This window comes from Sus scrofa, chromosome 2 (assembly GCF_000003025.6).
Source record: "Sus scrofa isolate TJ Tabasco breed Duroc chromosome 2, Sscrofa11.1, whole genome shotgun sequence".
Taxonomy (NCBI): Eukaryota; Metazoa; Chordata; class Mammalia; order Artiodactyla; family Suidae; genus Sus; species Sus scrofa.
The window spans coordinates 129530030-129556979 of NC_010444.4; the positions used below are offsets into that span (position 1 = coordinate 129530030).

The 26950-nt window shown below is 42.3% G+C and overlaps 1 protein-coding gene across 5 annotated transcripts in view; it reads left to right on the forward strand.

Annotated features, from left to right (window-relative positions):
* GRAMD2B (GRAM domain containing 3) overlaps positions 1–26950 on the forward strand; it is a 108619-nt gene that overhangs the window by 18958 nt on the left and 62711 nt on the right. The window contains exon 2 of one of the 5 annotated variants that reach the window (XM_021079888.1): positions 10336–10438. The exons of 1 other annotated variant lie outside the window; for it this stretch is intronic. In XM_021079888.1, the coding sequence (XP_020935547.1) occupies positions 10353–10438 (86 nt within the window). In that variant the 5' untranslated portion in view covers positions 10336–10352. 5 annotated transcript variants of the gene reach the window in all.

Here is a 26950-nt window from a genome sequence, read left to right on the forward strand (position 1 = left end):
CATGAGCTGTGGTGTAGGTTGCAGACGTGGCTCGGATCCCGCGTTGCTGTGGCTCTGGCGTAGGCCGGTGGCTACAGCTCCGATTCAACCCCTAGCCTGGGAACCTCCATATGCCGTGGGAGCGGCCCAAGAAATAGCAACAACAACAACAACAAAACAACAACAACAAAACAAAAAGACAAAAAAAAAAAAAAATGTGGGAACATGCGTATGATGTTTCTGTCCAGAGATACCCATTAAAGACTCAACCCGAGGGTTTTATTGGCTGCTGGTCAGGTAGGCACCCTCTGCCTAGTCCATACTCCCTATGTAAACTCCCAGGAAAAAAAGATGATTGGCATCAATCGTATTATTTGCCAAGTCTAGGCTCACTGAGCCACTTCCATCAGTTGAGGAACAGTAGGAACACGCCAAAAACCCATATTCCCCAATGCCAACTAAGAAGCAAACTTGCAAACCTATCTTTCTAAGAGCAGTCTCAGGCCTGCTGTGTTATCTCTTTTCCACACAGGGGTAGAAAAAGATCTCAAAACCACCATCCAACAAAGACAGGTCCTCGAGGGAAAGAAGAAGAGGACTAAGAGACTCTGACGTAGATTCAGTGGGATTTCAAGGCCAAAGGGATACTGTAAGGTTTGGTTCTCAGGTCAGAAATCCACTGACACCTACAACCCTGGCAAAAGGACTGATCCCATAGCCTTAGAGCCAGTTAGGCCTGATCACTTTGAAGTGGTCCCTGGAGTTTCTAGCTTAAGTCCTGACAATTACCCCCATCACGGCCTTCCTCGTTCCAGCTCTCCAAGTGAAAGGAAACCCTTGGTGCTTTCTTGGCTTCAGTGTGTCTTTCCAGAGGAGCAGTACAAAGAAGTATAGCTGAATTACAAAGATTCTTTGATGCTTACCTTTTGGCCTTGGCATTCAAGAAAGAATTCCTACAGATGAATGGAGGCCAAAATGCTCATCACCGAGAAGAGAGTTCATGACACACCTTGGAAATATATATCAACCCAGCTATTCCTATTAGCCCAGATGTCATGGCTAAAGACATACTCTTGAGAAATAAACCCTGAGCAGGAGGACTCTGATTCAGTCCTTTTCTTTCCTGCAAATACTAAAAATTACCTTCTGTCCCATGGAGGGGTAGAAGGATCTGTCGGCTGTCCTGGCTCTTTTTTATAACAAATAACCACATAAATCAACTAGAATATATATGAAAAGGGAAGTGAAAGGGATGTCTTTTTCCCAGAACAATAAATTTCTATTACATCAGAATTGTTTAACTTTGACCAGTGAGTTACTAAATATATCATAGTGCAGGACTCAAAGTGCATGCAAGGAAAGAAGCAGTTAAGGTCTCTGTGGCCACTTAGAATTTCTTAGACATTCTACCTTCTCTGTCCCCTTTTATCCCTCTTCCTTCTTTCCCCTTCACTCATGAGCTTCCTCCTCTTTCTTTCCATCACTCCCACCTCCCCAAACAATTGTTAAAATGACCATAATTCAAAGGATCCTAATAACTGCAAAAATTAGTTTCTTTCGCAATTTTACTTCTCTACCCAAATGTAAACACATTATGTCACGAGCAGATTATTTTTAAGAGAAATGCCTACACATTTGCATACACATGTAACTGCATCTTCCACATTAGTTTGATGTAAAAAAATATCTTCAGGCAAGTTCATAAAAATCAAAAAATTCTTTTTTCTAAATTGTACCTTTAGCCCTAGGAGAAAATATATAGTAAATACATATCTTAGCAGCAGCCCTTCAAAATCTTCAAGGTTCTACCTTAACTATCAGGCAGCCCCCTGGGGATACCTTGGTTTCCCAGGATCAGACTTGGCAGGCCTGGTGACTGGTTTGGCTGCCATGGACAAAGCATTCCTGGCAGGGATCACCAGGGAGAGATGCCCCATCTAACTCTCCAGGTGTAATCTTCACAAAGAATCAAATTATCTTGAATCCAAATAAGTCATCTTGGAAACAAGACACAACAGATGAAGCATTAGCAGCCTAAACCTGCCTCCAAGGTAATAATTATCACCCATTTAATCCGCCTTCCTTTTAGGTAAGGTTTGTTAAGACTAAATTAGAAGTCCTCTCTGAAAAGCTGAGAAATTGGATTCCTTCAAAAACTTAAAAAGTTAGTTTGGTATCAAAGACCATTTTATCAAATAATTACACTGAAGGCTCAACATTGGCTACACTTAAACTAGAGCTGCAGATCATTGTCATTTTGCTGTTTGAAAATAACCAGTATGTTTTTAAAACTTGTGTAATCTACGTTCAGTGTCAGTGCAGAGTTGTCTTATATGTAAACTGCATGTTCGACATTTGTTTTTTTTTAATTAAAATAATGGTATTAGGGGATAAAAGTGAATGAAAAAGCCATGGTTTCTGTTCTCACCCATCTTAGAGTCTGGTGGGGTTATGGGTCAGATATATACGTGGGGTCAAGCATTCATCTAGACCAGCCTGTGAAGTTTTTCCTAATCTCTAGAAACTAATTTGATAAAGTAAAACTCATGATTTTTTTCTATATTTGAAGGGCCCCAAATATGCTTTTATTCTGACCATGAATGAGCCAGCATGTTAGTTGCCCTGTGGCTGTATAGAGAATATCTGGGGGGACTTCCCATCATGGCTCTCAGTAACCAATCCGACTAGTATCCATGAGGACACGGGTTTGATCCCTGGCCTCGCTCAGTGGGTCAGGGATCCAGCCTTGCCATAAGCTGTGGTGTAGGTGGCAGATGCGGCTCAGATCCTGTGTTGCTGTGTCTCTGGCGTAGGCTGGCAGCTACAGTTCTGGTTCAACCCCTAGCCTGGGAACATCCATATGCCGTGGGTGTGGCTCTAAAAAAAGAGAGAGAGAGAGAGAGAGAGAGGAGTTCCCGTAGTGGCACAGCAGAAACAAATCCGACTAGGAACCATGCGGTTGCGGGTTTGATCCCTGGCCTTGATCCATAGGTTAAAGATCTGGCATTGCCATGAGCTGTAGTGTAGGTCGCAGACATGGCTCTGATCCCGTGTTACTGTGGCTGTGGTCTAGGCAGGCAGCCGTAGCTCTGATTGGACCCCTAGCCTGGGAACCTCCATAAGCCATGAGTTCAGCCCTAAAAAGCAAAAAAAAAAAAAAAGAGAGAGAGAGGGAGAGAGGAAATATTTGGAGTACTATTGGGATGGAAGCATTAAGTTATAACTGTGGGTCTCCAGAGTACATGAATGAGGGACCCTCAAATCCAGTTTCCTAAAGTGAGCTATTTAGCATCATCCGTTTGCTCTTGTTCACAGTGCCCATAACAGAGTTACATATACTTCATGTTAGACAATACTTTTCCTTTGGAAAAATGCAATAACAGTGTTTGGTAGTTAGGAAAGAAATACAAAGCTGGTGTAATATGTTAAAGAGAAGAATTTGTTTCAATGGTTAACATTTAGTCTCAGAATTCAACTCCTTCATGAACAAAGCTGGTTCAGTAGAATGTATTCTTGCTATTCATTTTAATTACTGAAGTTCATTTTCTAATTACCTAATCAGCACATTTCCAGATATGATGACTTGACCTTAATCTGAAATTTAACAACTTTGATCTTGGGCTTGGATCACATGATGATCTGGAAAAATGACCTGTTGTCGCCTAGCTTAACAGGAGGCAGAGGAGAGAAGCTCTGGGGAAATTCCAGGTGAGGCTCGCTGACCCTCCCAGCGTGGCTCCGGGTAACACTGAACTCACAAACATGCCCTCATGGAAAATACACCAGCATTAACAAAAGCTCGATTCATTTCTTTTTTTTTTTTTTAAAGCTTTCTTTTTATTGCTAAGACTAATCCCCCAAAAAATCTATTAGCAAACTAGGTATTAATCAATGCTAGGATTAGAATATCAGGGACTGAAAAGTCAAAAGCAGCAGGAAAGTCTGCTACTCACTCAGTTTCCAGAATAAGAGGAAGTGTGTTATAGAAACTTCTGGATACAGATCTGCCTTACTGGTCCTTAAACAGGAAAGTTTACTCTTAATCAGGCAGTGATACTTTGCATTCCTATAGTTTTCTAACCGTGTGTCTTGGGTAGACTACATCTACTTGAAATAGTCCAGCTATCTTTGTTGCTGGCTACAGCTCAGATAGTTAAATCCGGAGGCAACCCTTATGACCCCATGTCATCCGCTGAGGTCGGAAGTCTAATCCTAAGCAGATGACACAAATGTGTAAATCATGGAAGTGAGATAATAAGGACCTTTGGGCCACCAGCAAATTGGAAAGTTCCTGGTTTACTGCTAGGCTTTCAAATTCTAACAAAACATACTGGTTTGGCATATTTAGCGGAGGGTCATGATTTTGTGGTTGCTGAACCAGGACAACCCAAAGCCTAGGTGGGGATCCCAACTGAGTTGGGTTTCAGACCCTGCCTTGTCCTCCAGCACCTTCAGTAGAATCCCACCCTTTTCATGTGTCTGTGGGGCTACTGCCAATATTTCCCAGGTCCCGCTGGAGGCCAGGCCCACCCTGTGCCTTCCTGGCCCCCACCCCATGTGGAGAGAAGTCTTCTCTCACATGTTAATGGTTCTTTCAGCCAACTCAGGAAGCCTGACTTCATAAGCAATGGGCCCATTAATAACACACTGGCTAACAAGCCCAAGGGTTGGCTGAGCTGGAGGCACTGGTGAACCACCCAGGTGCCTCCAGTCTTTTCAAAGGTAGTGGTTTTCCTGTCTCCCAGGTGGCTCTCTGCTGCTGGAGAAACCAGTCCAGGATTCTGGGATTGGGACCACCTCTTTTTTGAGACTTAAGAATCTATCAGGAGTTCCTGTCGTGGCGCAGTGGTTAACGAATCCGACTAGGAACCATGAGGTTGCGGGTTCGGTCCCTGCCCTTGCTCAGTGGGTTAGGGATCTGGCGTTGCTGTGAGCTGTGGTATAGGTTGCAGACGCGGCTCGGATCCCACGTTGCTGTGGCTCTGGCGTAGACTGGGGGCTACAGCTCCGATTCGACCCCTAGCCTGGGAACCTCCATATGCCGCGGGAGCGGCCCAAGAAATGGCAAAAAGACCAAAAAAAAAAAAAAAAAAAAAAGAATCTCTCAGTCTTGTGGGCCCACAATCCCATGTCAGCACTTCTAAGATAGAAAGAGCTCTGGAAACTAAACAACATTTATGACTTTACTGCAACATCGGAATTTATTTGAGGCTAGCAACAATATCTGTTTACCTCTCTTGGTGGAAGTGTTCACACCTTTAGCTGAAGAAATATTATTGTGTTGACCTACGAGCTGGGGATATTATGTAACAGGGAGCATGTGTGTCACATTACCTTCCTAAAACCCCCCAAATCTCTGAATTCCAAAACACACCTGTCCCCATGGGTTTTCCATCAAGGCCTGTGGATCTGTAGTGGCTTCAAAATTAGTTCCAGAGATTGGTTGGTTTGTTTTCTTTTCCACTATTTGCCTCAGGGGACTGAAGTAATTATACAGAATGGGTGGCTAAAAGGAGAAGGTCACTGTAGAAATTAGATGTCCTCAGAACTGAGTGGGAAATTCAATGGAAAGAGCCAGAGCCTTCGAGAAGACAGTATTTACCCCTTAATGGCCAGGTCCTCCTCTCTCTGGATACCTTGCCTGACGGTCACCCAGGAAGGAGACCACCTAGAGGGAAACTTATTCTTGAATTCAGTAGGAAGTTCACTGTAGGATAAGAATTCCATCACCGTGTAACCAAGTTTTAACATGAGGGTTCCTGAGATTCACATCCCCCCCACCCCCCGCAAAAGTTTGCTCCTAGCAAAACAATAGAGTCTACATCATGGGATCAATTCACCCCAGGAGTGAATCTAGGAATCTACTTTCACGTTACTGTTTCATGTGAGGAAATACGTTCTGCAGCCCAATTAATGAAATACTAAATGCCATTTAGAACACAATGCATTTCTATACTAGGTGTTGTCTGTGTTTTTTGCTTTTTTCTTTTTTAGTTTTTCTATTACAGTTGATTTATACTGTTCTGTCATTTTCTGCCATACAGCATAGTGACCCAGTCATACATATATATATATTACACATTCTTTTTCTCACATTATCCTCCATCACGTTCCATCAAAAGTGACTGGATATAGTTCCCTGTGCTACACAGCAGGACCTCATTGCTTATCCACTCCAAATGCAACAGTCTACATCTACCAACCCCAAACTCTCAGTCCATCCCACTCCCTTTCTTTTCCCCTCCCCCTTGGCATCCACACGTCGGTTCTCTATGTCCATGAGTTTGTTTCTGTTCTGAATTGAAGATAGGTTCATTTGTGCCATATTTTAGATTCCCTGTATAAGTGATATCATATGGCATTTGTCTTTCTCTTTTTGACTTACCTCACTTAGTATGAGAGTCTCCAGGTCCATCCATGTTGCTGCAAATGGCATTATTTTTTTATTTCTATGGCTGAGGAGTTTTCCATTGCATATATATACACCACATCTTCTTCTTTTTTTCTTTTTTTTGTCTTTTTGCTATTTCTTGGGCCACTCCCGCGGCATATGGAGGTTCCCAGGCTAGGGGTCCAATCGGAGCTGTAGCCACCGGCCTATGCCAGGGCCACAGCAATGCGGGATCTGAGCCGCGTCTGCAACCTACACCACAGCTCACGGCAACGCCGGATCCTTAACCCACTGAGCAAGGGCAGGGACCGAACCCGAAACCTCATGGTTCCTAGTCGGATTCGTTAACCACTGCGCCACGATGGGAACTCCCACCACATCTTCTTAATCCATTCATCTGTCGTTGGATATTTAGGTTGTTTCCATGTCTTGGCTATTGTGAATAGTGCTGCAATCAACATAGGGGTACATGTATCTTTTTCAATGAAAGTTTTGTCCAGATAGATGCCCAGGAGTGGAGTTGCTGGATCATATGGTAGTTCTATATTTACTTTTCTGAGGTCCCTCCATACTGTTTTCCATAGTGGTTGTACCAGTTTGCATTCCCACCAACAGTGTAGGAGGGTTCCCTTTTCTAGTCATTGTTTACTGTTCAAGAAATATTTACTAGGAATTCCTGTTGTGGCACAGCAGAAATGAATCAGACTGGTACCCATGAGGATGCTGGTTCGATCCCTGGCCTCTCTCATTGGGTTGGGGATCCAGGGTTGCTGTGAGCTGCAGTGTAAGCTGTAGATGCAGCTCCGATCCTACATTGATATGCCTGTGGTGTAGGCCGGCACCTATAACTCCGATTCCACCCCTAGCCTGGGAACTTCTATATGCCATGAGTAGAGCCCTAAAAATCAAAAAGAGAAAAAGAAAAGAAATATTTGCTGAGCACTTAGCATAGGTACTAAGAATAGAGAGCTCAACAAGAGAGAGTGAACCAGTTTAGATACTAGGGAGAGAGACAGCGGGGAAAAGAACATGCAATACAGGTAAAGTAAACTCATTTTAATGTAAAATGAACTATTTCAATCAAATTCCATTTATCGTATAATTGTACACATCAAGACATTCGCATGATGAGTTTTATCTTGTGTCAAAGCAGATTTCTAGTTCCTGATAGTGAGTTTGACATTCTAGAAGATTCACATCAAACAGCTTAAAAGTCCCCAAACCCTCACAAAACTCAGGAAGACTTTCTAAATACATATATTCAGGCCCAGGTTTTGCTAATAAGGAAGAAGCTATCTAGAAAGGAACAATGTCCCAAGTTCACAGTGGAGTAACAGCATCTTTTTTCCAGAACTTAGAGATGTTGAACAATATTTGAATCTTAAAACAACAGAGCTGAATTTGTCGCTTTAAAAACATCCACAACTTTGCCAAACAAGGATGGAAGGCTAATGTCTGATTGCTATAGGCCACATTTTTGGAAAGCTTGTCACAACATTCCACATATCATACTTGGGAAAACAATAGTCTCGTGCTACTGAAGTGCTGAGGTTAAATTTTCTGAGCAGAAATCACAAAAACAATAGCTACCTTCCCTGAAGTCAGGAAATCCCAGGATTCCACAGTCTCGACACAGGCCAAGGAAATGGAGACTTTTACTTTTCTGTGATGGTAGTGTTTGATAGCGGAATGGGAAGGGAAGCAAAACAATGAAGGGCCTTAACTTTTTCTCCTGGTAGTTTGAAGGGGAGGTTGAAGAAACAGTGCCAGAGGAAGGGGGAAGCTGTAGGTAGAAAGCATGTACTAGGATTCCTTGCTCATTACATTTAGCCTCGTTTCTACCAACAAAATAATACCAAGGATAGAAAGCCAGTCTGTACTTGATGCTAACCCCCAAAGGACCAACATAGAAATAACGAATTCCCGAATTGCATCATGGGCATAGGCAACAACCCCTGTATTTTTAGATTTCTAAAAGCAAAGAGGAATCCTGAGGCTAAAGGCCAGTTGGAAAATCAATAATCAGAATCATTGAGAGTAGCAGAAAAATGTTTGGGAGGCTTGGCTTCTGCCCTTGATGGAGCCGTTAACTGGGGAAATTTGGAAAATGTGAAAAATTTGGAAAGTCATTAATTAGGCAAATGAAATCAATCCAGTAGGCATTTGTTCCGTGTCTGAAATTGTTATTAAACACTCATCTTGGCTCTGAGGGAAGAATTACAAAGATGTGCAAGACACCATCTCCCTCTCACTGGAAAGATGTACACGAGTAACCATAAATCAAGAAAGAAGTATTAATGCAGCATAATAACAAAAACTAACCACTGATATTCACGAGACAGTTATCACATGTCATGCCCCATTATAAAGGGTTATCCATGGTTTTTTGTTTGTTTTTCTCATAGAGACAGATTCTGTAACTCTAGGACCCTTAAACTTGAACTTCTGCAAGACATGGATACAGCCAAAAAAAAAAAAAAAAAAAAAAATAGAAAATGGTAAATGAAAAAGAATCCTAAACCTGATTTTTTTGTTTTCAGGTGTGTGCTGGTTTTTCCTTACAAAGTTTCCATGGGCTGTTTGGTAACTATTTAGATACTCAAGGCTCTAAGGAATCAGCTCTCCAGGTGGTAAACTGAAAACCATCACCTAGGGTTTAAGAGAGGTAGCAGCAGCCTTCAAATTCTTACTGTAGAAGAGTCAGATGACCCGCTTCTTTCTTCTAGAGCAAAATGATTAACGAAAGCATCTGGGGAATTCAGCCAGATTATTTACAACTTCAATATCAACATAAGTGTGACTCCATCAGGTCCAAGCACAAATTCTGCCCTGTGGTTACCAGAGCCAAGATAAGTAATAACCGTGAGTCACTTAGACCCAAACTCTTGGTTGGATCATGAACCTGTCAACTCTGTGCCTGCTTCTGCTTTGCTTTCAATGGAGCATGAGCTTGAAGTTGTTTTTCAAGTAATTGTGGCAATTTGACATCCTTCCATACATTGATTTTCACCCTGGCGTTCTGATGATGTTCAGGTCATTTAATAAAAGCTGGCAGCACAGTAAGTGACAAAAGGTACCCTACTGAGGAGAAGACCATCAGATCCAAGAATTGGTTCATTAGATGCCTCACCTAAACAACAGAGCTAATAAAGTGTTTTACTTTGGCTACTACTATCCATTGGATGTCCATAATTTATCCAAATAGGGAAGCCTTTTGAGAGGGAAAGGGGATACTATCATAATTATGCCAGAACAGCTGACCCAAACCAGGACTGATCCAAACAAACTAGGACGCACATTCACCTTAGGTATCATAAGCCTCCAATCCATGAGAGTTCATTAACTCTTAATTATAAACTAGTAATTCCTTTACTAGTTAAGCTAAAGCTTTTACAGTGGCAAAGACATCTGAGAGAGGGAGAAAACCCAAGGACATGTGAGAGATTTTAGCGAAGTTCTATCAAGTTAAACGTATCAATATAAGGATGCAGCCTTAGCTTCTGATGTAAGGAAATCAGCCTAAAGGGTTCTGAGGACTCAGGAACAGAAGCTACGTCTATACCTTTTGTAAATCTGTCTAGCACGTGATGAAATACTCCACGCACTGTCTTTACCTACTGAGGGCTAATGAACTAAAGCAGGACGATATCTTCAATTTGTTAAAAGATTATCCTGGTCAGTCATAACGTAATGATGGAAATCAATAGGTTATATGAATTGACTGCTTACTATGTACCTGGCATAGTGTACTAATTCCTTAATATGTATTTGCTCTTTAAATTCCCCAGTGATCCTATATGAGAGATACTACTGCTTTTCTCCTTTATTTCCCCACTGATGAGAAAATTGAGGCTTAAGGAGGTTAAGTCATTCATCCAAGGTGGGACAGTGCATACTGGGATTCTTAGATCAGTCAGACTCTTAGTGATTCTTTTATTTTATGTCTCCTCCTCTGCACCTCCCAGGGCTCTTTTATTGCCAGATGAACTCAGCTAGCTCAAACAAGGGACGTTTACCGACGGGATTGTGGACAATCCCTTGGACACCAAGGGCAGCAAAGCAAATACGGTAGGACTCCCTGGGGCAGAGGGGTGGGGTGGTGTATAGTTAAAAAGCTAGGAACCAAGACCTTTCCTACCGGCTCTCATCTCTTCTTTCTTTGCAGTGTCTACAACAAATGTATCCAGACTTTTCTTGAAATCTAAGGGCTTGCGATTCTATAGGACCAAGCATGCCAATGTCTAAATCTCCCTCTAGTATGTGTCTTATTAATGAACTTATAGGAGTTCCCTTGTGGCTTGGGGATTAAGGATCCAGCAGTGCAGGCTGTGGGATGGGTTCAGTCCCTGGCTTGGGAAGTTCCACATGCCATGGGCATGGCCAGAAAAAAAAAAAAAAAAAAAGAACTATTCTTACACTTTTAAAGTGAAGAACATATTTTTTTTGATATGGAGGATGTACCTTTCATTTTGTTGACTATTGCTGAAAATAAAAATTAGATTCTGATTTTAATTAGTCTGTGATCTTAACACACAGGGAGAAACATTCTGTTTTCAGTAGCTTTTCAAAGTAGAAACGAATACAACGAAGCCCTAAGCCCTTAAGGAAGGAAGTCTATGCACTTAGGTCCCCAAGTGCATAGATTTCCATAATTACCTGGTGAAATGTTTTTAAAATTGGTATTTTTGCAGTTGGTAAACACAACATTTCAGGGTAAAAGTTGTTTGCTTTGTTTTCCCCCTTCTTCTTAGAGTTAGTCTGTATGAGGCAGAAAACGATGTTGCTGTAACTGTGAGGTTTAGGGTCCTTTCCTTGAGGCCGGCTTTCTCTTACTTCAATGCTGTATCCCATTAATAGATTCACATTCCAGCACAAAGCACAGTGCTTGGACTACAGCCCAGTCCTCTGACTTCTAGCCTGAGGCCTTTTCTACAAGTTGGTCGGATGTCCGGGGATGGGAGGAGTGGGTGGCTTGTGTGTGACGCAGAAGAGAAGGACTTGAAGCATCACATGGCCACCTCCTGCCACTCCCACTATTTTACATCATGATGTTACTTGGTCCAAGTATCTGGTTGTGATATATGGACAATATAGTTTTGACTAAGTTTCTGTGTATGCATGTTCTGTAAATATCTGGGTATTGAACTCTCCCACTGGGACTGCAAACTCACTTAGAGCCAGCAGGTGCTTCTTTATTTTTATATTTTTATCACCTAGAAAGAATAGAGCCTGGCACATAAGAGGCATCAAAAAAAAAAAAAAAAAAAACAGAGTGTTGATCAGAAGGAAGGAAGGAAGGAAAGAAGGAGAGACCGACAGACTGCACAACTTGCCTCAAACGTGGGGTCTATTTACAATTTTCAGCTAAAAAGAAAACACAAAGTGAACCTGTAGCTACTTGAGAGAAACATAAAAACTTTCTTATCGGCCACAGGTGTTTTTTGTGTTTCCTTCTCCCATGTTCCTTCTTTGCCAGCTTATGTATTTGGTAATGTTTTTAGGTATTTTTTCAATGATTAGAGCTACATAGAAAACAGATTGGAAGAAGAGATGACAAAGACTGATAGGAATTGTCAAAAAATATGAGCGTATGTAAAGAGAGAATACAAAGCAATGAAAAGTGTACAACAAAGGTGATATGAAGAAAATTTATCTTGCAGGATGTAACACTTTTACAATAATTAAATATTACCTGCGTTGAAACAATGTGCTGATCGTTCTGCAGAGCCTGACTTGTCAAAATGTTTCCCAGGGAGGAAAACAGAACATGCCACGCCAGGGAGAAGAAAGAGAAAGGCCAGTCCTCACATGGATTACATGGTCCTTGGTTCCCATTCCCAACACAAGGAAAGGAAGCAGCTCTGTGAATGTTTCTCTAAGAAAACATGAGTGACTCCATAGCTTTAAATTGTAGCCTGTGGGTTATAAACAGTAATTCTTGGACTTGCTGCAGAGCTAAACCATCTGGGAGTCATGGGACTTCTGTGACCTATTTGAAGCCCTTGCACTCAAATAGCGGACAAGTGAGAAGCAGCATGGGCCAAAGTTTTCCTTTCTAAATTGGGCAGGGGGGAGCTTTCACGAGGGATTTAAGTTCTATTTCTTTTTCACACACTCTTTTTTTTTTCCCCGCTGCACATTGAAAAAAAATGACCAGTGTTATTCACCATTAACCTCTCAGGTCAGCTAGATGGGTGTGGTTGAGAACCACTGCTTGGAGACAATCACTGATTCATGCATTCATTCATTCACTCATTGAACACATATTTACTGAGCATCGACATGAACCAGGCACTGTGGATACAGTGGCGAACACAACAGACAAGTCCTTTATTTTTGAGAAGATTCCTTTCCTGTAGGAGAGGAAGATGCCAAGCTCAGTCATGAACAGTGGCCCTTTCTGTCCCTCTGGCTGGTGAGCTTTGCTCCCAGACTTCACAGGGCTTCCTCCTTCCCCCACTTTGAAGTCTCAGCTGAAATGTCACCAGTCAAAGAGGCTAACCTGATTCTCCTAGGTAAAACCGGCCTCTGTCACTCTCCCTGATGTTCTATTTTATTTTCTTTATATGTCTTATCTGTTGAAACTGTGTTTTATATATCCCTTTTTTATCTTCAGTCTCTCCCACTAGAATGTAAGAGCCACCACAGTATGGATTGTGCCTGTTCTGTTGATTTCTATATCTCACACATTTAGAACAGTATTATTGGAAATGACCATTTACTCACATGCCCAACGACAAAGTATCTGTAGTCAGAAGACCTAATCTCTTATCTGCACGGTGGTAGCTGGTCTCCAAAAGTGGCCCCTAGTGAACTGAACTTCTGGTAGTCACACTTTGTGTAGTTTTCTTCCCTTGAACCTGAGCCGGCCCTGGCGGTCACCTTTGAGCAACAGAATGCAGCAAGGTTTAAGATGCCTAACATGCTAGGCTCTCTCACAGGAAGCCTTGCAGATTCCATCTTGGTATTGTGGAACACATGCATTGGAGGAAACCAATCACCAAGTAAAAAGTTCAACTGGGAGTTCCCATCATGGTGCAGTGGTTAACGAATCCGACTAGGAACCATGAGGCTGTGGGTTCGGTCCCTGACCTTGCTCCATGGGTTAAGGATCCGGCGTTGCCGTGAGCTGTGGTGTAGGTCGCAGACTCAGCTCAGATCCCTCATTGCTGTGACTCTGGTGTAGGCCGGTGCCTATAGCTCTGATTAGACCCCTAGCCTGGGAACCTCCAAATGCTGCAGGAGCGGCGCGGCCCCAGAAAAGGCAAAAAGACAAAAAAAAAAAAAAAAAAAAAAAAATTCAACTGAAAGTCTGCCATTTTGTAAGGAAGCCCAAGCTAGCTGTGTGAGGGGCCATGCAGAGAAACTAAAACGCTCAGCTAGTCCCCAGCTGTTCCAGCCAACTCAGTAGAAGCGCCAGACACGAGAGTGCACATCCAGTTCAGTGAAGCCTTCAAATAACTCCGAACCAACCCTGTGTGCCATCTGACTGCATCTGCATGAGAGACCACCTCATAGTGAAAACTATCCAGCTGAGCCCCATCGATCTACCATATCATAAGAAAAAAACATACATTATTGTCTTAAGCCAAAAAGCTTTGTGGCGGGTTAGTTACCCAGCAGCAGATAACTGAAAAACGCGGCCACCAATGACAGTGTTAGATTCAAACATTTCTTTCCCCCACAAACTTTATATATAACTAAGGGTTCTCAGTCTTTGCCCCACACATTCTCTCCCATAAGGCACATGTCTCTGCCATTAACAAACTTTGTTTACAGTCTTCACTCTCCTGCTCCCCTTTATAAGCACCCACTGGAAGTTAGAGAAGCTGGGTCTTCATCCTTCATTCTGGGACCACTCTAATTTTGGTCAAATTCCTAAACTCTCTGAAGCTTAGGCTCTGAAAAAATGAGGGCAAGGGATGTTTTCATTTTGTTTAGTGTGTGGCAGACAACACTTTTCCCTTCCCTTGAATAGAAAATAATACAGTACACAAATAAATGAAAGAGATACAAGTGAAGCAGGGCAGGCTGTATTTTGAAATAGTGGTCGGGAGTAGGGACTGGAATCAGAAGACCTAAGCTTCAACACAAGCTCCTCCCCTCACCAGTTCCCCCAGAACCTGGCATGAAAACCTTTAGACTGGGTGGCCTCAGAGGCCTCCCCATGTCACATGTAGTGACTGCAACCTTTACAATACAGAATATAGACACATATTTTAAAACGTCAGGGTAGATTTGAATTTATTGTTCGTATGATACCATTTATTTTAATTTAAAAATAGAGCATTGAGAACTCCTGCTGTGGTGCAACAGGATTGGAAGCAGCTTGGGAGTGCTGGGATGCGGGTTCAATCCCCAGCCTGGCCCAGTGGGTTAAGGATCTGGTGTTGCCACAGCTGCAACTTAGTTTGTGCCTGTGGTTCCTATCTGATCCCTGGCTGGGCACCTCCATGTGCCAAGGGGTGGCAAAAAAAAAAAGTATTAAACTGGAAGGGTTTTTTTAATTGCTTCTACTTTCTCACAGAACCAAATTTATACTACTTTTTCCCAAAACCATCTGCCCCAAGAACAGTGAGCCTTTATGATCTTGCCTATTTCTCTCAACACAGGCGCTAAACTTAGTTCTTGCCTCATCCCTAAAGAGAGAAAGAAAGTATTTCAGATTTCCCCATCTGCAGTATAACTTGGCTTAGAAAATACTGGTTTAAAACTGTTCTATTCAGGGAGTTCCCGTCGTGGCGCAGTGGTTAACGAATCTGACTAGGAACCATGAGGGTTCGATCCCTGGCCTTGCTCGGTGGGTTGAGGATCTGGCATTGCCATGAGCTGTGGTGTAGGTTGCAGATGCCACTTGGATCCCTCATTGCTGTGGCTCTGGCGTAGGCCAGTGACTACAGCTCTGATTAGACCCCTAGCCTGGGAATCTCCATATGCCATGGGAGAGGCCCTGGAAAAGGCAAAAAGACGAAATAAAAATAAAAATTAAACCATTCTATTCAGAGTTCCCATTGTGGTTCAGTGGAAATGAACCTGACTAGTATTCATGAGGATGTAGGTTCAATCCCTGGCCAGTGGGCTAAGGATCTGGCATCGTGCTGAGCAGCCATGTAGGTCACAGTCACAGCTTGGATCTGGCATTGCTGTGGCTGTGGCTGTGGCATAGGCCGGCAGCTGCAGCTCAGATTCAACCCCTAGCTGGGAACTTCCATATGCTGCACCTGCAGCCCTTAAAAAGCAAAAAAAAAAAAAAGTTCTATTTGATTTTTTAAAATATTTTCAAAGACCTCAGTAGTAGGAGATTCCATAGCCTACTCTAAATTCTCATTTCACTGTTTCATGGCTGTATTCATTAGGAAACTTTCCTTTCCTTCATATTTGACAGAAATCACTCAATAAATGTCCCTTTCAGTGTTCCCATTGTGGCTCAGCAGTAAGGAACCTGACTAGTATCCATGAGGATGCGGGCTTGATCCCTGACCTCATTCAATGGGTTAAGGATCCAGCAGTGCCGTGAGCTGTGGTATAGTATAGGTAGGTCACAGACACTGCTGGGATCCTGCGTTGCTGTGGCTGTGAGCTTCCGCAAGCCTTGGCTTCAGCCCTAAAGAGACAAAAAGTCTCCTTCGTATAATGCTTTGCAAGTTTCATTCTTACAACTTTTTTAAAAAGTCATATAATTAAACTCTTCAGTGTCACTGTATAGCTCTCTTCTGAACTCCCTTAATTTTTTCCCATTTTGTCCTTTGCATAGTGACCTTAAATGGAACACAGGGATGGTCTGAAGAGTATTTCTGGAATTCTTTGACTCCTAATGTTGTATATTAAATATTACGCATAGTTAAATTTTTATAGAGCTTCCATTTGCATCTTGATAAGGACACTAACATCTTCTAAAACATGTGTCATCAGACAACATGCATAAAATTACAGGCATGTAATGACACTTTATGTGTACCTATATTAGCTAATAAATATGTAACCTGCCCTGCATTATAAATTAGGTAGCTACTTGACCACACTGCAACCAAATAGCCACTTAAATCTCCAAATTCATATTTGCACTCTGCCCCAAGACTATGGACAGATGCTCAGTTTACCTGGTCAATGTTAAAAAGACACCGCAATCAGATCCATATTGTTGACTGAAGAAAAAGTACGTACACAACCTAAAATTTTCAAGTTGAGTTTTATTCGAGGATGTTATTTAGAACTAAGGTCCGGGAGCCAGTCTCTCAGATAGCAATGAGGAACTGCTCCAAAGAGGTAAAAGAGGAGCCAGGAAATATATGAATTTTTGGCTGGGGGAAAATAATGTAGTCAAATATCAAAGATGACTGTGAATTACAAAGAACAGATATCTCAATGATTTTAGTATTTATGCATGGGAAAATACAAGAATCTGGGTTCATTCAAGTTGTTCCTTAGATACACGTCTTAACTATCTAGTATCTAAGGCCAGTATCCAAAACACAGAATGCTTCCTGGTTTTCTCCTTCCTGAATTCTCCTTGGAGTGCCCATCAGTGGGTACCTGCAGTGGTTAATGGCTTGATCCTTGTAGAACAGGAATTCTTTATGCACAATATTCTAAACTGTTGAAGACAGTTCTCTACCTCCTGAAAGATGATGGGTTAGGCATTTTCTACTAGACCTGCTTCAATAACTGGAAAAAGTATTGCCTAGGACTTTTCTTTGATATTAGCAACAAGAAATGAGTGCTCTTGTGCAGCAGGTTAAAGGTCTGGGGTTGTCACTGCAGCAGTTTGGGTCACCGCTGTGGTGTGGCTTTGATCCCTGGCCCAAGAACTTCCACATGCTTTGGACATGGCCCCCCAAAATGCAACCAACCAAACAAACAAAAGCAAACAAGAAATTACGTCGCAGAGGCTTGGAGGAAGGAAAATAAAGGGTAGAGTTTTTATTGGTGCCATATCAAAGAGTCCCCCAGATGTATTTCAGACATAATCTTATGTCTCTATTTTATAACATTACAATTAAGTTTCCCCATCATTTTGCCACTGCTGCCTTTTAAATATTGCATTCCATGTTATTGTATAATAGCCCCGAGAATAAACAAATTGGGAAGCTGTTTGACAAAGTCTTTTAAACTTAAGAAAAGGCCACTAAGTAAAACGCTGTAGTTGACTAGCTGCTTTCTAATTCTTCCCCACTCTAGGAAAGGGCTATTGGCTATTTTCTCCACCTGCCTTTGTTCCATTCCCTCCACATCCCACCTGCACCTTTCTCTCCCTTTCTCACTTAACTGGAAATCCTCATTCCATACACGGAAGAACAAATTTCAGGGCAACTGAGTGCTCCTGAATTGAGCTGGGAAAGTTGGGAACATTTGACTTTAGTCATGCCTCTAAAGAGGCCTGTCCATGGTTTCTCAAAAGGTTAAGCATAGAACTACTGTAAGACCCAGCATTCCACTCCTACATATATACCCCAAAGACTTGAAAGCAGGGACTCACACAAATATTTGTACATCAGTTTCATAACAGCATGGTTCACAGTAGCCAACATCCAAGTGTTCAAGAGATGAATGGTTACACAAATGTGGAATATACATACAAGAGACTATTATTCAGCCATAAGAAAAGAAATGAGTACTGATATGTGCTACAACTTGGATGGAACTTGAAAACATGACGCTCAGTGAAATAAGCCAGACATAGAAGGAAAAACTGTCTGATTCTACTTCTAGGGGGTATGCAGAATAGACAAATTCATAGGGATAGAAAGTAGAATAGAGGTGCCAAAACCTGAGAGGAGCTGGGAAGGAGACATTATTATTAAATGGATACAGTTTATCTTGTAGATGACTTTCAAGTTTCGGGTAGAGGTAGTGGTGATGGTTACACATATTGTGAATGTATTTAGTGTCACTAAATTGTACACTTACCAGTCGTTAAAACGATAGCTATTATGCATATTGTACTGCAATAAAAAGTTACATAGGAGGCAAAAAAAAAGTCAGTTCTGGCCTGAGTTCTGAAGTGGGGGTAGCTTGAAGTGCACCTGAGTTTTAAGGAGAGAGTCACCACCCAGAGTTTGGGATGGTGACAACCTTCTCTATATTCCAACCTCCTCTATATTCCTCAATGCTGAGTACAATGGAGAATTCCAGAAGGGACCTGGAGGCTGAAGCTCTGATTTGACCCCTGGCCCAGGAATTTCCATATGCCACAGGGGTGGCCATAAAAAGGAAGAAAGAAAAAAAAAGTAATTCTCAACTTTTAGGTTGTGCTGTTGTTTTCAGGTGGCACTTTTAAGCCCCAAATCCCTGCCCCCTTCTTCTCTCAGGTGGCATATAAGCCTCAATTGCCTAACTTGTCCTTGGGTCTTATATTCTTTTTTTTTTTTTTTTTTCTTTTTTGTCTTTTTAGGGCTGCACCCGCGACATATGGAGGTTTCCAGGCTAGGGGTCCAATCAGAGCTACAGCTGCCAGCCTAGGCCACAGCCAGATCCAAGCCGTGTGTGCGACCTACACCACACCTCATGGCAACGCAGGATCCTTAACCCACCGAGAAAGGCCAGGGATCGAACCCGCAACCTCATGGTTCCTAGTCAGATTCGTTTCCCATGCGCCATGACGGGAACTCTGGGTCTTATATTCTTAAGGCAGCCCCCTGTACTCAGGTAATTAAATTTGATTTTCTCCTGCTCATAAACCCTCACGTGGATTTAATTCTTAGATCAGCCAGAAGAACCCAGAAGGGGAGCAGAAAATTTCTCCTCCTCTCGCACTGTAATAAGTGGATGTTCAGACTATTGCCTGTAGCATGGTAGCTCTCAAAGTTCCTTAAATGAATAAATGGATGCTTCGAAGATAAAATTTCAGCCAAAGCCAGCAAGGTGGGAAGAAGAGGCATTTGTTTCATTGCTTGGGCGTATAGTCAGTAACTTGCTGGTGTGGTTTTGACGGATGCTTCTCCTCCACCTCGGCCTCCACCAACTGGAAAGGGTTAACGAGGCACCTCCTGTTACCTTTGTTACGGAACCAACCTATTGTTAAGTCCTGACAGGCCGGCCTCTAAGAGGCTACATCCTGTTTGAATAATTTAGGCTGGGGCACAGGCCAGCCCACACAGTGCCTCTCCGTGGAATCCCTGGGGCTGCCCACTTTTCAAATCCCTTAAAGTCCGGGTGGGGGAGGGGAGAAGCCAAATTTACCAGGAGGCTCATCCCCGGCGCCTGGTTAGGCAAATATTTCACCTGCTGGGCCAATTAGCTTCCTCTCCCAGAAGGACTAGTTCAACAGGTTTCCTCTTTCTCGGCCTCGGCCTCCTGGGTTGGGGAAGGAGGCTGTCACTTCGCTTCGACCCTCCCCTTCCCTCCCTCCCGGCTCGGCCCCCCTGGCTCGGACCAATCGCGCCGGCTCGAACTTGTCCAGGTTGGCGGCCCCCGGCGCGGGCGGCCCGGATGCGCCAAGCGGCCCTGGGCAAAGGGAGGGCGCGGTGGGCTCGCTGGGCCGGCGCCCCGGACGGTGGGAGCCGGGGAGCGGCAGGAGGAGGAAGAGACCTTGGGGAGGTGGCCTCCAGACGCGGCCCTGATGACTGAACTACAGCAAGATGTGGACGACACCAAGCCTGCCAAAGTGCTCGGGAAGAGAGAGGGCAAAGTTGGCTCAGCCCAGTGAGTATCCTCCGCTGGATGCCATCCGCGGCGGTAGAACGCGCGCTGCCCAAACTTCGCTGCCAGAGATGAGTGGGGAGTGGGAACGGGTTTCTGGAACTTTAGCATGGGCAGCCCTGTGCCTTAAACTCTTCCTGTGGCGCCCGGTCTCTCTCTCTCTCTCTCTTTTTTTTACCCCTCGATTTCGAAGGAGAGAAAAGGCACGGCAGCGTTTCAGGAATGCTTGGCAGCTTGCAGCCCGGTGGGGATGGGAATTCTTTGAGCCGAGAGCACGGTTGGTGTTTGGTAATTCTCCCGGGAGGTCTGGGGAGACCATTCACAAGCCAGGTCAGGAAAAAGAGCCCTTAACATTTGTTTTCATTGCCGTCTTCGTGACGTGTGTGAAGATGCAGTTGCCCCATCGATGCCATCTGGTCATTAGCTTCTTAATGATGCGGATTTTTCGTATTTTTTGAGCGTTTGAGAGCTTGACGGTGTTTTCCCCCCACCCCTTTCACTTTTTCCCCTTTAGAGAGAGGAAAGAGTAGTGGAAAACATGAAAAACGCGTTATTTTGCCCCTGAAAGACTCCCTGCTTTTGTTGGGTACATAAAACAAACTTGTGCTCTTTTCTTTTTCTTTCTTTCTAGAAAGAGAGGGTGTAGGTGTTGGGTAGGGACGCATAATGAATGTATAATAAAATAAAACCCATCAAATATTCTTTTATTATCCTCTTAAAAGATCCGTGTGCGTAATAGGGTTTGCTCATTGTTTGACTTATAAACTCTTCTGGTTTAAGAAACTGAAAACTCAGATATTTGATCACAAATATCTGTAATGAAATTTATTTGTCTTCGGTACTTTTCTTTTTTAATCCAGAAATATGGTTATTGACTTGGTGGTTATTCCCAAACTCATCTTTGGGGGGGAAAAAGAATCTTTAAGTATTTGCTTATTTTCTATATCACTATAACATGAAGTGAGAACATTGAGGTTAAGATAAATCTCTAAATAAGACCAATTTTAATTTTTATGGCACCAAGCTGTTGGATATCTAAAAGGCTTTATTGGTACTAATATAAAAGGTGACGAAGTTTTTAACAGTAAAGATTCCATCCCCATCATTCATTATTTCAGCATTTAATTATTTTTAGAAGCGTCCTCTGGTTCCACATAAAGGCTTGTGTTTATAAAAGCATAGTCCATCCATTTATCGAAGTTTGGGCTGATGTTTTGGAAAAAGAATAGCTTTTATTAGCTGCTTTGATTTGTGGTTTCAAAGACTTGGGTCATATTCTTTGCCACTGCCTGCTTTCCTTGGCTACTCTTGCCTTTCCCCCCTCAGCATTGTCAGCTTAAGCTGATGTTCTTTGCTCTTTACTGATAGAAAAGAAAAAAAAAAAAAAAAAGTGTTTGAGAAAAAGTGCTCCAGGCATAACTCTCACAAAATATTCTTGTTTTCTCACCCAAAAATAAAATCCTTACTTTATACCAATAATTCAAACCCAAGGAAAAGGTGAACAGGCAAATGACATGTATTTCCTTTGCACATAATTATTCTTTTACAAACTTTACTTCCCTGAAGAAGAAGTATTGTGGCAAGACTTGTCACCATTTCATAGATGTTTGAGGTGACAGGAGGAGTAAGTGGCCGGGGACTTTAAACTCCTGGTTCAGAACTCATTCAAAGGCAGTATTTACTTCCAGCTACACAAAGCAGAATTAGTGAATTCCACCCAGCAGCTACTAAGTTTTAAATCCCCACATTCCCAGTAGTCTTAAGTACTCAGTTAAGCAGATCCCTTTGATTGAAAATGTCTGCTAAAGTGTTGAAACTTAGTCTGCTCAATTTAGTCTCTAGACCCTGAGCAAATAATTATGTGTAAGCATAGTAAGGCCCTCAACAGCCCTTCATTGGGAAAGGCCAGTTTCACCAATTCGCTTCAGTTCAACAAATGCTGGAATCCCTACAATTTGCTCATAATGGTGGAGAATACAAGAATGAATGTGATGAGCTATTTGTCCTGTAACTCGGAGTAGGGTTGGGGGTGGAGGCACTTAGCTATGTTACAGTACTTCAAGGGACGTTGGTGGCTAGTGCCGCATGCAAAACATGAACAAAATATTATACTAAGTTTGACCTATAACTGAAATTTCTACACTCTAGGGATGTTTATCCATTGGGCAGTCTCTGGATTATTGGTTTTGTATTTGTTTTTCCGAGCAAAGCGGTAATTCCTAGGTCTGCTGAAGTCACTTCTGATTCAGTCTAAGATTTGAGACACTTTTCTTCAGAGCTCTTGGTTTGGTAACAGAATAAAAGTAATTTCAAGACAGGTAGGTAAGTTATCACAGTGACACATTGATGAGATAACTCCATATTTGAAAACATGTTGAGTAGCAAAATTTTTAGATCTTGGAAACCTAGTCTCACTTCTGTGTTTTGAACTTCGTATTTTAGATTATTTATCACTAAGCCCAAAGTTGTTGAAATGTCGGTGTCCAACTTCAACTCTTCAAGAGTGTTAGAATGACTCGCTCCTCCTACTTCCTTGCATCTGAAATGTAACCCACATAAACCTCATCACCTAGAACCTTCGCCTCTTAATGAATAAACCTACCATGTGTAGAGAATGCTCGCTTTGTGACTGGCCGTGTACTTAACACCCTGTATTCATTCCCATACCTACTGAATAAGGTCCAGACCATCGTTTTCTCTATTTTACAAATAAGAACCTTGAAACTCTGAGAAGTAACTGAGCAGGCAGAGATACAGTCAATAAGAGAACAGCCCAAATTCAAGTCCAGGATTCCTACCTCTGGATCCTGAACTTGAATCTTTTCTATGATGGGCCTCCATGGCCTCCTCCAAATATCGGACTCCTCCGCCAAGAATTTAAGATCTTTAATGACCTGGACACACCTGGCCCATTTCAACCTCATTTCCTAATAGCTTCTGTAGACAAACACACCAGCAGCCCTGGGATTCAGAGGTGATAATGCAATAGAATAAGGAACATGTGTGCCAAGTGTAGTGCTAACTAAAGGTCCCTCATTTTCCCTTCTCCTCAGCTCTATTACTCTGCTCAAGCAGCGCCCTCTCATCTTTCTCTTAATATACTTCTACAAATCAACACAAGCTTCCCTTCTTTTAAAGTGTCTCCTTATCACTGGCCAACCCCTCTCTCTTTTTTTTTTAACCAATCCCCACCTTGTCTCTATGTGGTCAACCCAAAGAAAGTAGCCGCTGCTGTTATTACTGTTAATGGACAGTTCATGTTTATGTAACATTTAATATGTACAAAGTACTGTTTTAAGTTGTTAATATGTATTAACTCATGGGACTAGTCCAGGGTATGCCTTTGTTGATTTCCCACAGTAGCTAGGCCACTCCAATCACATTTTTTCACCCTGAATTTCTCAGCATAAAATCATTTTCAGTAACAATGTGTTGGTGAGCTGGGGAAGTCAAGACCCCCCCATCCCCTCAGTTAAGGTCTGTCATATGCTTAAAGCTGGCTTTCAGTTTGACTATCTCAGGGGAAATTCTATTCTTAATCAAATTTTCTATCAGTAGCACTGGAGTTTTTAAGAACATTTACTTGCACAAGAGCTGTGGCTTTGGGCTTGCTTTGGTTTTTTTTTTTTTTTTTTTTTTTTTTTTTTTTTTGCTTTTTAGGGTCGCAGGTACAGCACTTGGAAGTTCCCAGGCTAAGGTTAAATCAGAGCTACAGCTGCCAGCCTACATCTCGGCTGCAATGGGATCCAAGCCACATCTGCCACCTACACCACGTCGTGAGGCCAGGGATCAAACCTGCAACCTCATGGATACTAGTCGGATTTGTTTCCCCTGAACCACAGCAGGAACTCCCGACCTGTGGCTTCGTTATTCATCTGTGTGCTAGAAGTGAAACTGCACATTTATGCACCACCAAAATACATATTTGATCTTAAAATAACCCCCTCTTTTACCAAGAATTGTTAGTTTAGCTGCATATTTCCTTTTGAGATCCTAGTTTTTTCTCCACTTTATCTTTCCTTCTTAATTGTGTGTTCACAATACACAGGTGTTTCTAACATAGCCTAACTTTTTTGGCAGACATTTTACTAGGTACACTTTTATTTCTTAAAGACGGGTGGATCTGATTTAGTAATGGCCTGGTTACTTTCAAGGAATTTCAAAAATTATCTAAAACTAATACTGCTATATTGCTGGGCAACTGATTCATATTTCATATAGTGAATTACATCATATGTACATGTGCTTGTAATGCACTTTGAATTTCAAACATTTAAATTTTAATAACTTGCGATATAAGAATGCTAGAAATTTGTTCAATTTTATATATGTGTAGAAAGGGTGGATGTACACAATATAGCAGTTTACCTTGAAAGGAAGTTCTCTGGGGTTATCAAGAAATAATTTTAGGGACATATTTTGACTTTAAATGGTGAATTCAAGTAAAAATAAATGACCTGAATTGAAAGCATCGATCATCCCCTATCCCATCTTTGTGCAAATAGGGGTGCTTGACAGACAGAATAAGGGTTGCACTTGGGAACTGGCCTTGCACTGGAAGTGAGAGGAGCAAAGATAAATAATCATTGAGTATAGCTCAATGTCTTATTGCTTGCTTAACTCCAAACATTGAAAGTGCCTATTTAGCAAGAAAATCTATATATATTATCTATCTTTCAGTACATGTGTGTGCTTTTTTTTCTTTTTTTAATTCTTATTTCCAGGTTGCCTCATCTGGCAGGTTATCTAGGACAGAGTGTACATTTTATTATTTTGTTTTATTTATATTTTATTTTATTTTTGGCTGCACCTGCAGCATGCAGAAGTTACTGGGTCAGGGATCAAATCCATGTTGTAGCAGTGGCAATGCCAGATCTTTAACTGCTAAGGCCACCAGGGAACTGCCCCCCCCCCGCCATGTACTTTTTCATATAAACTTTGGGATAGGAAGAAAAAATTACAACATATTAGAAAATATTAAGATTATATTAAAGTAAAACAATCAGTTGAAGAGTGAAAAAAATGGAGAAGAATAAACAGTATTCTGGCTTTAAATGTTTTGAAAAAGAATTTAATGAATCAAATCGGCTCTGTGGCTCCATGTTGATATCATTGGAAATTACTGATTTGTCAAGGCATCGCACAAAGAGGTGAAGAAAGCAGGCTCGTGAGTTCCTGCTGTGGCAGGAACAAATCCCACTAGTATCCATGAGGATGGGGGTTCGATCCCTAGTCTTGCTCAGTGGGTCGGGAATCTGGCATTGCCATGACCTGTGTTGAGGGCTGAAGACACAGCTCAGATCTTCATTGCTGTGGCTGTGACCGTGGCGTAGACCAGCAGCTGTAGCTCCGATCGGACCCCTAGGCTGGCAACTGTCATATGCCTCGGGTGCAGCCCTAAAAAAAAAAGAACACAGGCTCTAGGAAACCAGGATTTGCAATCTGACTTTCCTATCACGTAAAACCTATCTCTTGTGACCTTAGTGAGTTCCTTAGCACCTCCAAGTCTCAGCTTCATTATCGGTAAAGAAGAAAATCAACTATTTTGGTACACACTTGCTTTGACGTTTAAATGGGAAATGTAAGAAATTCACAGGTCACCTAGTGCCTGACATCATCAGCTCTCTTGTAAACTACAGCTGTGGTGGTCCTCACTGTTGAAGGTGGGGGCGGGAGGGTGACATAAAACTTAATCAAACAAAATAGTCAAGGTTCAAAAGGCTTCACTCTTACAGAGGCAGGCACCCAGTGTTCTATTGACTAAGCCTCTGTTCCATCAGCTCAACCTAGAGGGCACTTGTGACAGTCGCTGAGCATTTCCAGGAATCCAATATGGTATCTTGGCTTTTAGTTTATGTTAGAATTATCTCATGCCGTAACTATTTAGTGACCTCCCAGCTTATTTCAGCGTTGCTTACTGTTATGGTGTTCTCACATCCTCTGTCTAGCGCTTTTATCTCTGATCTGTTGATGTCTACATCCTGCATCCTGGCACTGAGCTTTCCTTTCATGGCTCCTCATCTTTAAGCTGCTGAGTTGTCTCCATTTGCTAAACTCCAATAGAACTCTTTTCCCACATCCTCCTAATTCTTAAAAATGCTCAGCTTTAGGCATTTGACACATTTTCCAATGACATAATGCACAGGTCCTGGAGAGAAACTGTGCCACAACCACCTCAATGGCTGTTCTTCTTCCTCAAAGAGAATGTTTTTATCCACACTTTTTTTTTTTTTTTGTCCTTTGTCTTTTTAGGTCCACACCCACAGCATATGGAGGTTCCCAGGATAGGGGTCTTCATCAGAGCTGTTGCTGCCGACCTATCTATGCCAGAGCCACAGCAATGCCAGAGCCACAGCAATGCCAGATCTGATCTACATCTTTGACCTACACCATAGCTCATGGCAACGCCAGATCCTTAACCCACTGAGCCATGGATCGAACCTGCAACCTCATGGTTCCTGGTCTGATTTGTTTCCACTGCGCCACTATGGGAATTCCCTATCCACACTTAAATTTGATGATTTACTCTTAGAAGAGAAGCAAGACCAACTTAAGCTGCCATCTCTAAGGTAAACTAGTTGCTATGTTCTTATTGGTCATTCCTTGTGTGCCAGAAGTTCCCACATTCATGATGGGACACGATGCCCCAAGATGCAGATTATTTTTAATAGGTTTATTGAGGTATTTTGCAAATCATAAAGTATACATATCAAGTGTACTATTCAGGAATTTTTAGTAACTTTACTGAGTGGTCTTCTACTACCACATCTGGCTTTAGAACATTTCATACACCCTCCAAAATAAGATCCTTTGGGTCTGTGTATACTAATCCCCATTCCCACCCCAGCCCCAAGCAGTCACTAATCTACTTTCTGTCTTTGTAAATTTGCTTTCTGGGTAGTTCATATAAATAGAATCATATATAGCATGTGGTCTCTTGTA